The sequence below is a fragment of the Triturus cristatus genome, chromosome 8, assembly GCF_964204655.1.
Source record: "Triturus cristatus chromosome 8, aTriCri1.1, whole genome shotgun sequence".
NCBI classification, from domain to species: domain Eukaryota; kingdom Metazoa; phylum Chordata; class Amphibia; order Caudata; family Salamandridae; genus Triturus; species Triturus cristatus.
The window spans coordinates 276,021,168-276,035,809 of record NC_140591.1 but is presented as its reverse complement, the minus strand read 5'-3'; the positions used below and the strand labels follow the sequence as shown (position 1 = coordinate 276,035,809).

At 41.2% G+C, this 14,642-nt stretch overlaps 1 protein-coding gene across 1 annotated transcript in view; it reads right to left on the bottom strand.

The window, feature by feature from the left end:
- The window catches only part of ATM (ATM serine/threonine kinase), a 1,586,045-nt gene that overhangs the window by 1,544,025 nt on the left and 27,378 nt on the right, over positions 1–14,642 (bottom strand). Inside the window, exons 2-4 of the mRNA XM_085621514.1 lie at positions 9,535–9,644; positions 9,322–9,434; positions 2,976–3,121 (exon numbers count right to left, since the gene is read on the bottom strand). Of these exons, the coding sequence (XP_085477640.1) occupies positions 2,976–3,121; positions 9,322–9,434; positions 9,535–9,606 (331 nt within the window). The 5' untranslated portion in view covers positions 9,607–9,644. The remainder of the gene's footprint in view (positions 1–2,975; positions 3,122–9,321; positions 9,435–9,534; positions 9,645–14,642) is intronic.

Sequence of the window (14,642 nt, the reverse complement as noted above, 5' to 3'; positions counted from 1 at the left end):
TGAGGTTAATAGTACCGCCCAGGGGGCGTCCACTTATCGAGTCTGTTATTGGAGATGACTTTCTCAGTTTTAACAGAGTTTAATTTGAGATAGTTATGACTCATCCAATGATAAATAGCGTAGTATGTTGGACGAAATCCTTAGATTCCTCCGTCTCATCAATTGGGAAGATCAGCTGCATGTCGTCTGCATAATTATATACCTTCACTCCCCTGGTTTGGAGAGCATGAATCAGTGGACAAATATAGATGTTAAACAGATGTGGTGAGAGAGATGAGCTTTGCGGTACACCACATGTGGTATTAACCCAAGCTGAATTGAACTACTGATATCTTCTCTTATTTAGATCTGCATTTCAATTGTTGGAACAATTGGTAAAAACACCAATTGATGGACAGAATGCAGAACAATGTCATATATTCACCCCAGTACAGAGATCTGGGCCTAAATCCATCATTTTTTTGCTCATTATGCCATTCCAGTTTAAACCCAGCCATATGCAAATCAGTCTTGACCCTGTGCCCCATGGGAACAGTCCAGCCCGAACTGCCAGGCCAGGTCCTCCCTGGACTGGAAACAAGCATCCGAGGACTGGTTTCGGGGTTTCACCTCTCTTCAGCCAGGATAGCTTGACTCCAGTGACATGGAGAGCTCGGGACCCACGTCTGGGCATACCCGTCCCACTCGGGGTGACAAATGCAAAAACAACAATTGATGGACAGAATGCAGAACAATGTCATTCATTCACCCCAGTACATAGATCTGGGCCGAAATCCATTGTTTTTTTGCTCACCATGACATTCCAGTTTGAACCCAGCCAGTTTGTTTCCGGTCCAGGGAGGACCTGGCCTGGCAGTTCGGTCTAGACTGTTCCCATGGGGCACAGGGTCAAGACTGATTTACATATGGCTGGGTACAAACTGGGGTGGAGTAGTGGGCAAAAGTACGATGGATTTACCCAGATCTTTTGACTGGTGGAGAATGTTTGCATTGTCAGCATTCCGTCCATCATTTGTTTGCTGTAACACTTTTCACCCTAAGTGGGATGGGTATGCCCAGACGTGGGTCCCTTGCACACTGTGCCACTGGATTGAGGCTAGCCTGGCTGAAGAAGAGAGACATACCCTGAAACTGGTCCCAGGATGCTTGTTTCCAGTCCAGGGAGGACCTGGCCTGGCAGTTCGGTCTGGACTGTTCCCATGGGGCCCAGGATCAAGACTAATTTGCATATGGCTGGGTCCAAAATGGGGTGGCGTAGTGGGCAAAACAACGATGGATTTAACCCAGATCTTTTGACTGGGGAAGAATGTTTGCATTGTCAGCATTCCATCCATCATTTGTTTGCTGTAACACTTTTCACCCTAAGTGGGATGGGTATGCCCAGACGTGGGTCCCTTGCTCACTGTGCCACTGAATTCAAGCTAGCCTGGCAGAAGAAGGGTGATATACCCTGAAACCGGTCCCAGAATGCTTGTTTCCCGTCCAGGGAGGACCTGGCCTGGCAGTTCGGTCTGGACTGTTCCCATGGGGCACAGGGTCAAGACTGATTTGCATATGGCTGGGTCCAAACTAGGGTGATGTAGTGGGCAAAAAAAAGGATGGATTTAACCCAGATCTTTTGACTAGGGGAGAATGTTTGCATGGTTAGCATTCCGTCCATCATTTGTTTGCTGTTGGAACAATTGGTGCCATCTCAGCGAAATTAGGAGGTTATACTGAATGAAATCAACTTCAGTAGTGTATAGTTTTACAGCGAGGCTTGGCATGAAGTCCCTGGAGTGGAAGACAGCTAATATTTAGCAAAACGTGTGTCAGCAGCTTGTTAGGGAACAAGAATATTGCGCTACGTAAATGTAAATATACAATATACTACAGATTGTGGAAAACTGTTGCCTCAAAAGAATGTTTGCGGTTCGGTCAAGCTCTTCCACCTCGATTTGTCATTAGGAATTGGAGGTTTATATATAGCAGACCAAGTTAAACTTTCACCTTTTTTGCTATGGCATTCGATTTGGTCTAAGGCAGCTGCTGCTCTAAACGGAGACATTGTATGTGATTGTCTAAAGTTGGATTCAGCAGACCAAATACCATGGCTTGCTTTCATTTGGAATATGTGCAATGAGATGGGAATACCAAAGTACTTTGATGAACCTGAAACCCTGCAGGGAAAAAAGCAAAAGAGATTTAAAATTACTGCTAAACAATCACACAATGAATGTTAGGGCGTAAACTGACCAAAACAAAGTGACCAATATCAGACATGCCCCCTGTTAACCCATTGTGGCATCCAGCAATAAATTACAATAGCCAACAATCCACAACATTGATTTGTTTTAACAAGATTCCATCTTAATACTATACATTTTTAGTCATCTTCCTTTACAGCATGACCTGAAGAGTACCCTACCTGTTTGTCCTTGTAATGTCATTTCAAAACAAAGTACCTTAATTTGTTATTCTTTTGTGGTTTTTATACTATTCCTAGGCCCATTTATATAATTTCGCAGTTGAAGCAATTACATTTTTTATATTTGCAACAACTTCACACTATTTTTATTTGCCATTCAGTAGCTAAGATCTTTTACCAATCAAAGAGGAGCAGACCTTCCTCCAACGATGTTCAGTGTTAGGAATGTTATTGATTGTGGGTCTAAATTTATGTTACCCGTATCTGATTGAAGGAGGACTAACTGCAAGTGTATATTTCAATCAATTTATGGAAAACATTTGATTTCATGAGCACTGTAAATATTTTGTGATTGTCTTTTATGGGTCATATTTTCCAACGGAATAAAGTTATTTGACTGACTGGAGAAAAGGCTACAGCAAGGCTAGCCACAATCATACAACAGTCAAAAGACAATGAATTGACTCCTGAAATATTTATGCACTTAATATGCCCACAACATAGTCAAAGGTTTTCAGTGAGTAGTCAGGACATCAGATAACTTTGTTTTAATATGAAAAACACTTACTTTTATTGGCGCATCGGATGAAATACTTGACCAAGCTACTGATCTCCTGCAGCTTTTTCTGACGAGTAGTTTGTGTGGCAACTGACACATTTGGTTTTGCTGTTTTAAGATTATCAGTTTCTTTGCGGATGTATTTCTGCAGATACCTGCAAGAAGAACACATAGCAATGTTCAGAAGAAAGTGTAACGTATTCATGTTCAAATATTTCACTATTAGTTCAAAACAAGCAAGGGGTGCATTAACTTTCCATTCCTCTAGGTTTCCTTCCTAAAACTTCTACAACAATACATCCATGTTGGGCTTACAATTAGCAATGAAAATAATTAGGTTTCCTTAGTTCAATGGACAAGACGCCTATTTATTCAACCTGTTGAGTTGTCTGTGCTATTACATTGTTATACCCAGTGTTATAAGAGTAATCTCCAGCAAACAATTTTTGAGATAACTTCAATTTTCAGTTAAAACAATATCTTTAAGAGCCACCCAATCGTGACCAAATGATGACCTTTGCAACTTTCACATTTGTCTCTTGATTCAAGTTATTTAGGAAAGCGGTGCTGGGGAATCCCGAAACAAAAAAAGATTCTCCTGGTCTATCTTTCAGTTACCTCAAGGTATAGGAAGGAATCTCGAATATAAGCTTCTTGGCATCCTCAATCGGTGGTACCGTGATTTTACTCTCTAGATAGTTTGGACCGAGGATGTTAACACATGTGAATACTGTCTACAGAATCAGAAAGCCATTCTGCTGCAGTCTGCTAACCAGAATATTGTCCCATGTGCTTGAGACACATGATCTCGTCTCCCTACACAACACATCAACAGGCAGCCTCATTTAGGATCCTATACAGCCATAGGATTTGGCAAGCTAGGAGGCCAACATAAAAGCTGGTGTAGTAGTCTGGTTGGGGATGAAATGCTGCCTCAACAGAGATGGCTTTATGCTGTGTGGATAAGAGTGGATGAATGGAACTTGCTTACTAAACTGAGGATAGTAAATGCTGAACACTCCTTTTATCAGGGATCTGAAGCACACACTTGCATCAAAGCAGACTCCAACATGTGTTACCTTCGCAGAGAATGGGAGTTTAAACATATGTTTCAAGCTAATTGCATGGTGTAGACCTTAAGTTTCGTTCTTTCCTTACAAACAGATAGGCCTCTCAAATAAACTATATTAAACATTTTCTGTGACCAAAAATCGAACCCAGCTACACCTAATCAAATAAGAGGACTTCCTACCAAAGTACATATAAATTCTAATACACTAAAAAGGCAATTTAACGAACTCAAATTATTTATTTTTTACCATTATTTCTTTATAGGCTTTTACCTGCCTTGAATTGACTTTGTCAAAGTAGCATCTATAAGCTAGAAGGAGAACACCACAGAAGGGAAAGAAGTTACTCACGGTAAAAAGACAAATACTCATAGCATAAAGCAGTGGTTCTTACACTTTTGACTTCTGTGGACCCCCACTTTATCATTACTGGAATCCAAGTACCCTGGCATAAGCAATTTCTACTATTTGAACATCAAAGCAATTCACAAAGAAGCAGAAACAAGTACGCATCAAACAAACACACAAATGAAGAAATAGTTTATGCAATTAACAAACACACAAAATCAAAAGGGTAGGAAGGTTGGAGCTTTCCTAAATTCAGTGTTTAATTCTATAAGATGAAGCAATTATGCTAGCCTCCAATTTCAAATTCCTTCGCATAACTTTTTAATATTTTCAATTTTACTATTTATTTCCTATGTATGTAATTTATTAATATGCAATACATGCTTAGTTTTTTTAGACATCTGTGGACTCGCCAAGTAGGCGACATGGTCCACAGAACACAGGTTATGAACCACTGGCCTAGAGAATATTCTTCATTAACTTTGGTTGCACGATGAACACGATGCAGAGAGTAACATACAGCTTTGAGGTTAAATATGGCAATATAGAAGATAGGTGAGTGCTTGCAAGAATTAAATGGAGGCCTGATGACAGGTAATATGCTGGGTGGCAAGACGATATGGAGAGAAAGAAAGAGGGATAGGAGAAAGGTTTGGGTGTTGCAATGGCTAGTGACAGAAAAGAGATACTCCAAAAATGGTAGGTATCCACATGCATGACTGGGTCTTCACAAACTTTCTTTTCATGCAAACATAGCTATACTAATGGTGCAAAACGGTTTTATCAGACTTTGCCATTCACCTACAAAACACTTTTAAAAATGCCAGACTGCACCCACACACTTTGTCAATTTGTACACTAAATTCCAAAGATTTTGCATTCCATCTCTTACTCTTTTTTTAATTAATGTTTGAAGACACATGCACTGAAAAACACGATAGGGGCCTCCCACATGACAAAATCACCATCCATGCAGGCCACATGACACACTTTGTCATCCATAGCATTCCTACAGACTACTGTGTTTCTGTAAATGGGAGTCAATGCTTCATCCAGGGTATAAAGCATACTGCCACTCTAATACAACACCACAGGCAATGGAATATTTGATCAGAACACACATCTCTCAATGCAAAAATGCAAAGAATGAATTGTTTTAAGCCATTCATTGCCAAATAGGAGTGTCTGTTCACATATAAAGTGGGAAAATCCAAAGAAAAGATTACATCATAGGTAACCTATTCAAATCGTTATGGTCAGTTTAGACATAATCTACACACAAAGGGGTATGTATGATCCAATTAGGCCATCATATGGGTAGGGATCTATACAATAGAACGCAAAATTATTATACCCAACATGGCCATCAATTCACATCAGCTTTCTTAACACAACATCCACTTGAATCCAGTGTATTTGAGAGTTACTCATATTTTATTCACTCATTTTTTTCAGAAATTCGTTCATTTTATCTCGATCTTTTCGTCTGCAGTACACAGAACATTGACAACATATATATATATATATTACCTAATGGCGGTCGCCAGTAGGTAGTTATAGTTAGGACCCCTTTTCCATAGGAAATCCGCAACATTCTATTTTGAATAACTTTGGCGCCGGTCGATGAATCCTCGCGAATTTCTCAAAATAGGTGGGGCGCTCCGCTCCGCTCCTACCCTGAAAGTCTCGGGGGGATTCGTCAAGCGGGGGCTGAGATAAAAGGGGGGTCCCAAAACGCGTTTTTCCCATGCATTTTTCCATAGGACCTTTAGACAGAGCTACAGCCCGAACGGCTGAACAGAATTACTAGAAATTTGGCAGAGAGGTAGTCCCTAGGTCAAGGAAGTGCCTTTTGTAGGTTTGGTGTAAATCTGTTCAGTAGATTCTGAGAAAATAGCCTTTAAATCAATATATATATCTGAGCCCGCTTACGGTACGCTTACCGTACGCTTACCGTACGCGTACGGTGGCGTGCGCGAGCGCGATTCTGATTGGCTCTTAGATCTTAGTAAACATTCGAATCGGCCGAAACCAGGAAGCGGCGTCCGCCATTTTGTCTCTCGCACTGAGTGTTATTTATCAAACATGATGCCCAAAAACATGTTACGGGGCTGTTTTGACAACTCCCTCCCACATAGTCATGTTGAGGGAGTCCCCAAACATCCCCCAAGATCAAAAACGCTTAAAAAAATTTTTCGGCAATTTCGGCGAGTACGCTTACCGTACGCTTACCGTAAGCGTACGGTAAAAAAATATAAAAAAAAAAAAACACTATCCACACTTTCCCCACCCCCTGTGCTTTTGGTGTCCGCAGGCCACCAAATGTACAGGGTTTTTTACTTGTGTAAAAAAACTATATTTTGGCAACATGCAATTATAAAATCGAAATAAAAAAAACACTATCCACATTGACCCCACCCCCTGTGCTTTTGGTGTCCGAAGGCCACCAAATGTACAGGGCTTATTAAAGTAGATAAAAACCGTGCACGGAACGAACTGCGTTAAGTGGGCGCGCACGCCTCCAATGGCGTAAAGTAACTTAGCATTTAAAAAAACGTACAAATTCACTGAAAAAACCATAGGTTTCACACACGTTATAGTTAGGAATTAGCATTTAAAAAACCTTGCAAATTCACTGAAAAAACCATAGGTTTCACACATGTTATAGTTAGCGGAAATTTTACTGATAAAAAACCAATGAAATTGCCCCGTTATAGTTAGTGCTGGCAACTATAACTCACGCGACCGCAATCTTCTGCTGATGACATATGTGTCTTTATAAAAAAAAATATTTGTAATATATGTATAGCTAAAAATGTATGGAAGAAGACATGGGCAAATAAGTGTCTAAATACAGTATTAGCATCAGCAGAGGATTGCGGTCGCGTGAGTTATAGTTGCCAGCACTAACTATAACGGGGCAATTTCATTGGTTTTTTATCAGTAAAATTTCCCCTAACTATAACATGTGTGAAACCTATGGTTTTTTCAGTGAATATATATATATATATATATATATATATATATATATATATATATATATATATATATATATATATATATATATATCTAATCCAATTGACAAAAAATGGGGATGAAGGTACATCTTTAGGATTCCTTCTCTTTTTCTGCCCGGATCAAGTATTTCTTTTTCAGTCACTTATATCACTATTGAATAGCCACAATTGGTATACTTGATTTATATGTGGAGAGGGATCTCAATCTTCTTCCCCAGAATTAATGGCAACCAGGGATGCATGAGCTTTTATAGCGAGGTCATCATCCGGGCGTAACATTCAATCACAGGTAATACGACGCTTTGCATTGGTAATGCAAGTCGTTTCCATGTTGTCTTTTCATCAATCGTCGATTGATTCGCGAATGCCGGTCGCGGCAACGAGGAACTTGTGGAGTTTATACCAGCTGGACCTGCAGTTTCTAGCTACCAATGCTGGAACTTCGCCTGCAGTACAAAATACTCCCAAAGACAGTTATTGGCGAAAAGACAACCTTCATCCCCAGAGGGGGAACACTGGTAAACTGGAATTTAGCAAATATTGCAATTAGTAAGTCTGGCACTAGGTTACTGTATGGAAGAGTATTTGATGGTTCTACATTTTTAAGTTTAATTTACAAAACTAACCTGAAACATAAAAGAATACAAAATTAGCAAACTATTTCTCCATGACATCTAAGGATAGAATCAGGTGATAGAACGAGAAGAGATTTTAATCACATTCTTATAAATCAGAGTGCAGCATACCACCCATTTTGAGATACATATTCATCATTCGTATCACACCGCAGATGTCCTAGCACCAAAGTGATTGTTCAGTAAAGTGATTCACAGCTTTGCAGTACATGTGACTATCCCTAGTTCTAATTAGTGCACTGTGTATAGCCCTAAAGCAATCAATGGGAAAAAGGACCACCATCCTGACATGGAAAGTGATGTAAGTGTCAGAAGGACTTTCTAACTTCCCAATGAAATCTTCAATATCATTTCTTGCCTGGGAAAGAACTGACTATCTGTAAAGCGCACTGGAAAGCCTTTGCCTGTACTCTGTAAAACAATCCGGATGACACCTCTGGGACAAGGAGATTACATTTTAGCTTAAATTGTTATCAGTTTTTCGAAGGAACCTTTCTAACAAAGGCTACTTCCCCTGGGGTGGGATTAGACTTGCACAGTGAGGAACAGTTATTTAATTCCTTTCGAAGATGAATACTAGCCTACTCTGTGTAGAAAACCCTTAACCAAAAATGATGGTTTAGCTGGAAAAGAATATATACTTTTCAAATACCATGAACTTGCTTTTAAGTTAACAAATTTGTAAAAACACAAACAGAATTATGTTTACTATAGTCCCAATCCTCCTTCAAATACAATTATGTTTTACTATAGTAAGAACCCGCCTCTTTTCCATTTTTCACAGAGAAGTTTAACGGGCACCATATGATTTTAAAAAGACAAGTTTAATGTTTTGAGCTGCTTCATGGCAGGACCTAGAGTAAGACAAAATATTCACTTAGCATTGATGGGATCATCAATGCTGTTCAATAGTATAGGCTCGAAAAGGAGGAGGTACATTTTTGGCTCAAAATAAAATATTACTGCACAAAGTTTAAAATACTCCCTGCTTCTAATTTTGCCTCTTAGACAAAGAAAATTTGAATTTACTTCTTACAATTATGAAGGCTATGCTGATCCTGTAGAATTTTCTTTTTTTCTTTTAACAAGTTTGGACTTTCTTTGGTTGTTTTAAAGAAACCATTAACACCATCTTCAATCAACCATGCAGATCACATAGCTTTGGCTTTTCTAGACTTTATCAAGAGCTCCTAAGTCCTCTCTTCTGAGAGGAGAATGCAGGAGGTGAGAAGACAAATAGCCAAGTTGCAAAAGAAATGGACTTGGGTTTTTGGACAGTACATACTTGAACAAAGCATCCCAGTTGAGTTGGTTCCCCTTTCCAGAGTCAGAATTGCGATCCAAATGTTGAACAGTTTCAGGATCACGCAAGAGCCGCCGGAACTTTTCTATTTCTTTCTAAAAATAAAAATATATTAAAACATAACATATTTAGTAACTTGCGGCTAGGTTACTTTTCTCTACGATTCATCTATGAAACAATATATACTTTTCAGACCTTTCTTTCAGTTGCTTTGTCAGTTTCAAGATGGCGACAGCAACTAAACAGCTCATGTAGTGCCAAGTTCATCTTCCATGCAGCAGCTCAAGAGCCAGAAGACGCTATAACTGCAAACAAAGGTGAAAAACATTAGTGTCAAAAGTACAGAAAGACGGCTATTTCTTATTAATGTCAAACTTTGCTAACAGCACACAATTTATAGGGGGATTTCAGCCACTATTTTTTTAAATTAGAAAATGCTCTGTGTTATTTTCCACAGCTTACTTTAATTGTATTCATCAGGACTTTGGATATAGATGGCATTTTATGTTAAAATAGTACAAAAGCAATAATTAGGAGTACAAATGTTAAAAAAAAATCAAATAAGTATTCACTTATTACTAAAAGCCAAATCTTTGAACGAAAACAAAATATTATAAACCAAAGAACAGATACCAACAACAACATGAGTTCTGTTGTGAGAAATGAACAAGTTACTTACCTCCAACTCCTGATTCCTCACCTAGTCAATATTCCCCAGGCGTGAGACTGGATGTTGCACACCGCCAATTGGCATCATACCTAGGATGATGTCATTACACTTCTGAAGTGATAAACGGAGCCACATAAAAGCATCACCCACATCAGTTGCTTTCTTAGGTTGTTCGTGCCCTCAGACTCAAAGCATATCGGCAAACTGGCATGTAAACTGGGTCAGACCAACAATGTCTGTAGGAATGAGCTGGAAAAATGCCCCACTCAAAGGACCTGACAGTTGAGGAAATACTGCTTTGTAAACTTATGTACTGACGCCCACTTAGCCGCTTTGCAAATGTCCCGGACATGTACTCTGCATGCTAGTACAGTGGGTGCAGCCTTAGCTCTAGTGCAATGAGCCTGTAAACCCTCAGGAGGCTGATTCTTCTCCACTGTGTAGGAGATCGTGCTAGAGAGAACAATCTAGCAAGGGATGGTCCGTTCTTTTACTACATTGCCCAGGAGAAACCCACAAATAGCGGATCATCCACCAGATGTTCTTTTGGTGCAATAAATATAAAAATCATAGTGCCCTCTTGGGGCCCTTACAATGAATTGTCTCTTCCTCCTTAGAGGTGAGGTGGACCAAGGAATGCCAGAACGGTGATAGCTTGCCCAGCATGAAATGAAGTAACTACTTTCGGTAGAAAGGTAGCTCGGGTTCTCAACACCAACTTATCTGGGAAAAATGTTGTAGATATAAGGTTGACAGTAAGAGCCTGTAGCTCACACATGCCAAGCAGATGTTATGTTGATGAGAAAGATCATTTTGAACAGACAAAAACTTAAGGAACAACTGTGAATATGTTCTAGATGCCATGCGCAGTCGGCTGACTTATTACACATGCTATGGGCATGTCCACAGCTAATACCCTTTTGGACGACTGTACATAAACTCCTTAATGAAGTTACACCTGGAACAGGGGGAGACACAATAGAACACTGAATTCTTGGGTTATGCAAAAAGCATAAGGCACAGGGAACGCAAACTGGATTTGCTCATCTGGTACTACTATTGGTGAAATGATCAATCACAATGCGATGGAAATCCTCCAAACCTCCATCCGTATTGGCGTGGCATGAAGAGGTGTTCCGATGGGGGAGGGCTGAAAGCGTGGCAATTAGAAGGGAAGAAAGCAGAGGACTGAGGAAGAATCCTAGCTCATTAGAGTGGGATGCTCTTCTAGAATTGTTTGTTTCTGCTGAACCTTCACTGATTAAAAGCTAAGCATCATTAAAGCCTTTTAACAATGTTAAGTACTCAACAGGTATCGGACCCCACAAGAACTCTGCAAGGCTGTAACAAGTAAAGTTAGGGATCAAGTACCTGACACTATGTGTACAGTGATGTCTGACCCGATATCTACAGGTCGTGATAACATAGTGGCGAGTCTGGTAGGGGGGGGGAATAGATAGTTAATTGTTATAGGGTGGGGAGGGTATTTTTTACTGGCTGGCATTTCCTAATTGTATATACAGTGTTGTTACCTTGCCGAAGCTACTACGATGTGACTGTAAGATGTTAACACTGTACGATTGTTGACATATATGACTATGTCTTTGCTTCCTGCAAAATCCAATAAACTATGTTTAAAAAAAAGGAACATCTGTCAATTGTCTCAAAAGGGGCATTCAACAAAAAAGTGAAATCTAAGTTCATATCCCCACTGTGGAATAACTAAGAGGGTTGGTAGAAACAAATGTTGTAAATCTTTCAAAAATCTCATCACAATAGGTGACTTTAAAAAGAAGGTTGATACAGAAACCACAAAAAAATGTAAAGAGACAATAAATAGCCTTTAACACTGCCCAGGATAATTCCTTGTTAGAAAGGAACATGAACAACAAAACTTCAGACAACTTTGTTTGTACTCGGTGAATGTGCCCAGGGCTGCAACAAGCCACCAGATTATCCCAACAACTGGCACACACTGATTTTGTGAAGGGACTCCTCGCTGCTAAGGTGACAGCAAGGACCTCAGAAGGAAGGTCGAAAGACGTCATCTGTCACTACTCAATCTCCAAGCATGTAGATGCAAACTGTGCAGTCCCAGGTACCTTGCCCTGCTGCTTTGACAGATGATCCACCAGAAGAGATAGCTTGATCAGAGGACAGATGCTCACTCCCAGGAGTTCCTGGTGCCAAACCCACCTGGCACAATCCAGTGCTACTGGAGTGGCTTGGGCTCGCTCGTTCCTGATCCATAGCTGCCAAGGTTTCAGGTTGCTATGTGAGACATTTTCATAATTTCAGTGTAATTAGGAGTGACATTTCAACAACTATGAGTGACACTTTCTCGCAAGCAAAATCAGGCAATGAAGACGAGGGAAATATAAATATCAGAAATAACAGACATGACGAGCGGCTCCCACCCACACACAGATGTAGCCTGTGGTTAACTTTAAAGGTATTGGTAAGTTTTTCCAACCTCAACGTTATAAGCAACGCCCTTTACCTTTAACTAACTGTAGTCTGTGTGACCAGTTGCAAAGAAGAACTGTACTTTCCAATTCAACTTTAAAACTTAAAATATGAAGTCGCAAGCGTGACTGGAAAATCAATTTTTTCGCAACAGACACAGAAGCTAATATGAGCCCCTCCCTCAGTTAAGCCATTAGTGCAGCACATCAGAAAGCTCGAACCTTGGAAATCACTGCCTACGCATTAGCAATACATATCTTGGAATTCAGAATTAAAGCAGATTGAATATTGTATCTGCTCTATCTTTGCTCGCCGATACTGACAACCCAGGGAGGTTTCCATTACACTCTCAAAGCTGACACCCGGTTCCCACACATACATCAAAAACATCTGGTGAAATAAAGTATTTCTTCAAACCCCTGCCCCTGTAGTAGCTACACGCTTTTCCGACAGGGCTCGTTAAGCAGTGTAATTAGATCAATAGCTGAGCAGTGTCCCCGGGGTCTGGAGTGCGGCCACCCGCTATTATTAACAAGTTGCACTGCCCTCTACCCACCCAGCAGTTACCAAAAAACGGGTCCTCCAGCAAACTCACAGGTAACTTTCTTTTCAAGCGACTCCATCGAAAATGCAGGGTATGACCACAGGAAAGAAGAAAGCCAGGGGACAGCAGCACAGCAGGGATGCTGCAGAGGAAGCGGGAGAACATAAGAAGCACCCCCTGCGGCTCTTGCTTACTACCACCACCGCCAATTGCCAGGCAAACTTTACAGCAATGAAATTACAGCACGCAGGTGTTTACTTTATGAAGACAAATACTGCTGCTCACTCGGACAGCACTTACTAATGATTCAGGCACCACGGCCCAGTGGGCTGGGGTCAAGTTGCATGGCCAGTGTGGGATCCAATCATCATTCAACCACCGCCTGCAGCAACAGCGATGAGCAGTTGGCTCTCAACCTAATCCCCTTTCCCTGCCGCGTTTGACTTTCAACCCTCACTGACCTTAGCATACTTAACTCAAAAGCTGTGACTTGCCGGCCACTGACTTTGACGTCAGTTATGCTCGTGTATTGGGGCCGAGGGTGCCTAGCTTGGATACATTGTTGTAGTGACAGAGCAGTACTCGCAGAGCTGCGGGCTGCCAGACCCTTAACCTGCCCGGAGCAGCACAATACTGCTGCTCACACAGTCATGGCATAGTGCATTATAGCAGCGCTCTGCATTGATGGCTGAGCAGCGCTATAATGCATTTCAGTGTGGTGATGAGGATCACCACACTGAAATGCGTAAGACTAACGCCTGATGCGTGGAACTTGGCAGGACTGCTGATCATCTTCAGAACTTTATGAAGAAGAGGCAGCGGCGGGAAGGCATACAGGAGTCTGGAGCTACACTCAAGATGGAATGCATTTCAGAGGGAGCTGCCTTGGAAACTCCAATGCGCATAAGTGTTGACATTGAGCGTTCTAGGCTGTGGCAAAAAGATCAAGCCAGCGTTCTTATCACTGATGGAAGACACCCTGCTCCACCTCCAAATGTAACTGCCGTTCATGATCTTCCAAGCATCAGCAGCATAGTTTGTCCACCCCAACATTTGGAGAACCCACCAGGTGGTTCACCACCAGAAAAATTCTCTTGCAGTCCTGCCACTTGCATAAGCAAAAAGCCCCCTGACACTGGGACCAAGAACGCACCTCGCCCTTTTCGTTGCAGTTCCACATGGCGGCGGCGGTGTCTGCGAGCACCTGGAACAGCTTTTCTCTGATGGTGGGCAGGAAGGCCTTCAACACCAAGAGAATAATCATCAAGTCCAACAAATTGATGTGGAATCGAGTCTCCGCTCCACCTCTCTCAGATGGCTTAGTCAACCTAGAAGCAATTAATCTGTCACCACTGCCAAATCTGGTCAGGGTTGTGAGAGAGGTCTGCCACTGCTGTAATTGCAGTCCGATAGCCACCATTGCAGATCTTTTGCCAACATCTGGATAGAATCTGACATATTACCTTGGTGGTGGTACCTCTGGGTCTCGAGGTACCACTGCAGAGTCTGCATATGCCATCTGGTATGTTTGACATGCAGGAGGTTAACAACCCCAACAGCCTTCGGATCATAAAAACCGAGATTCAGGACAGAGGCTCAAACATCGTGATCATAGATCGAATG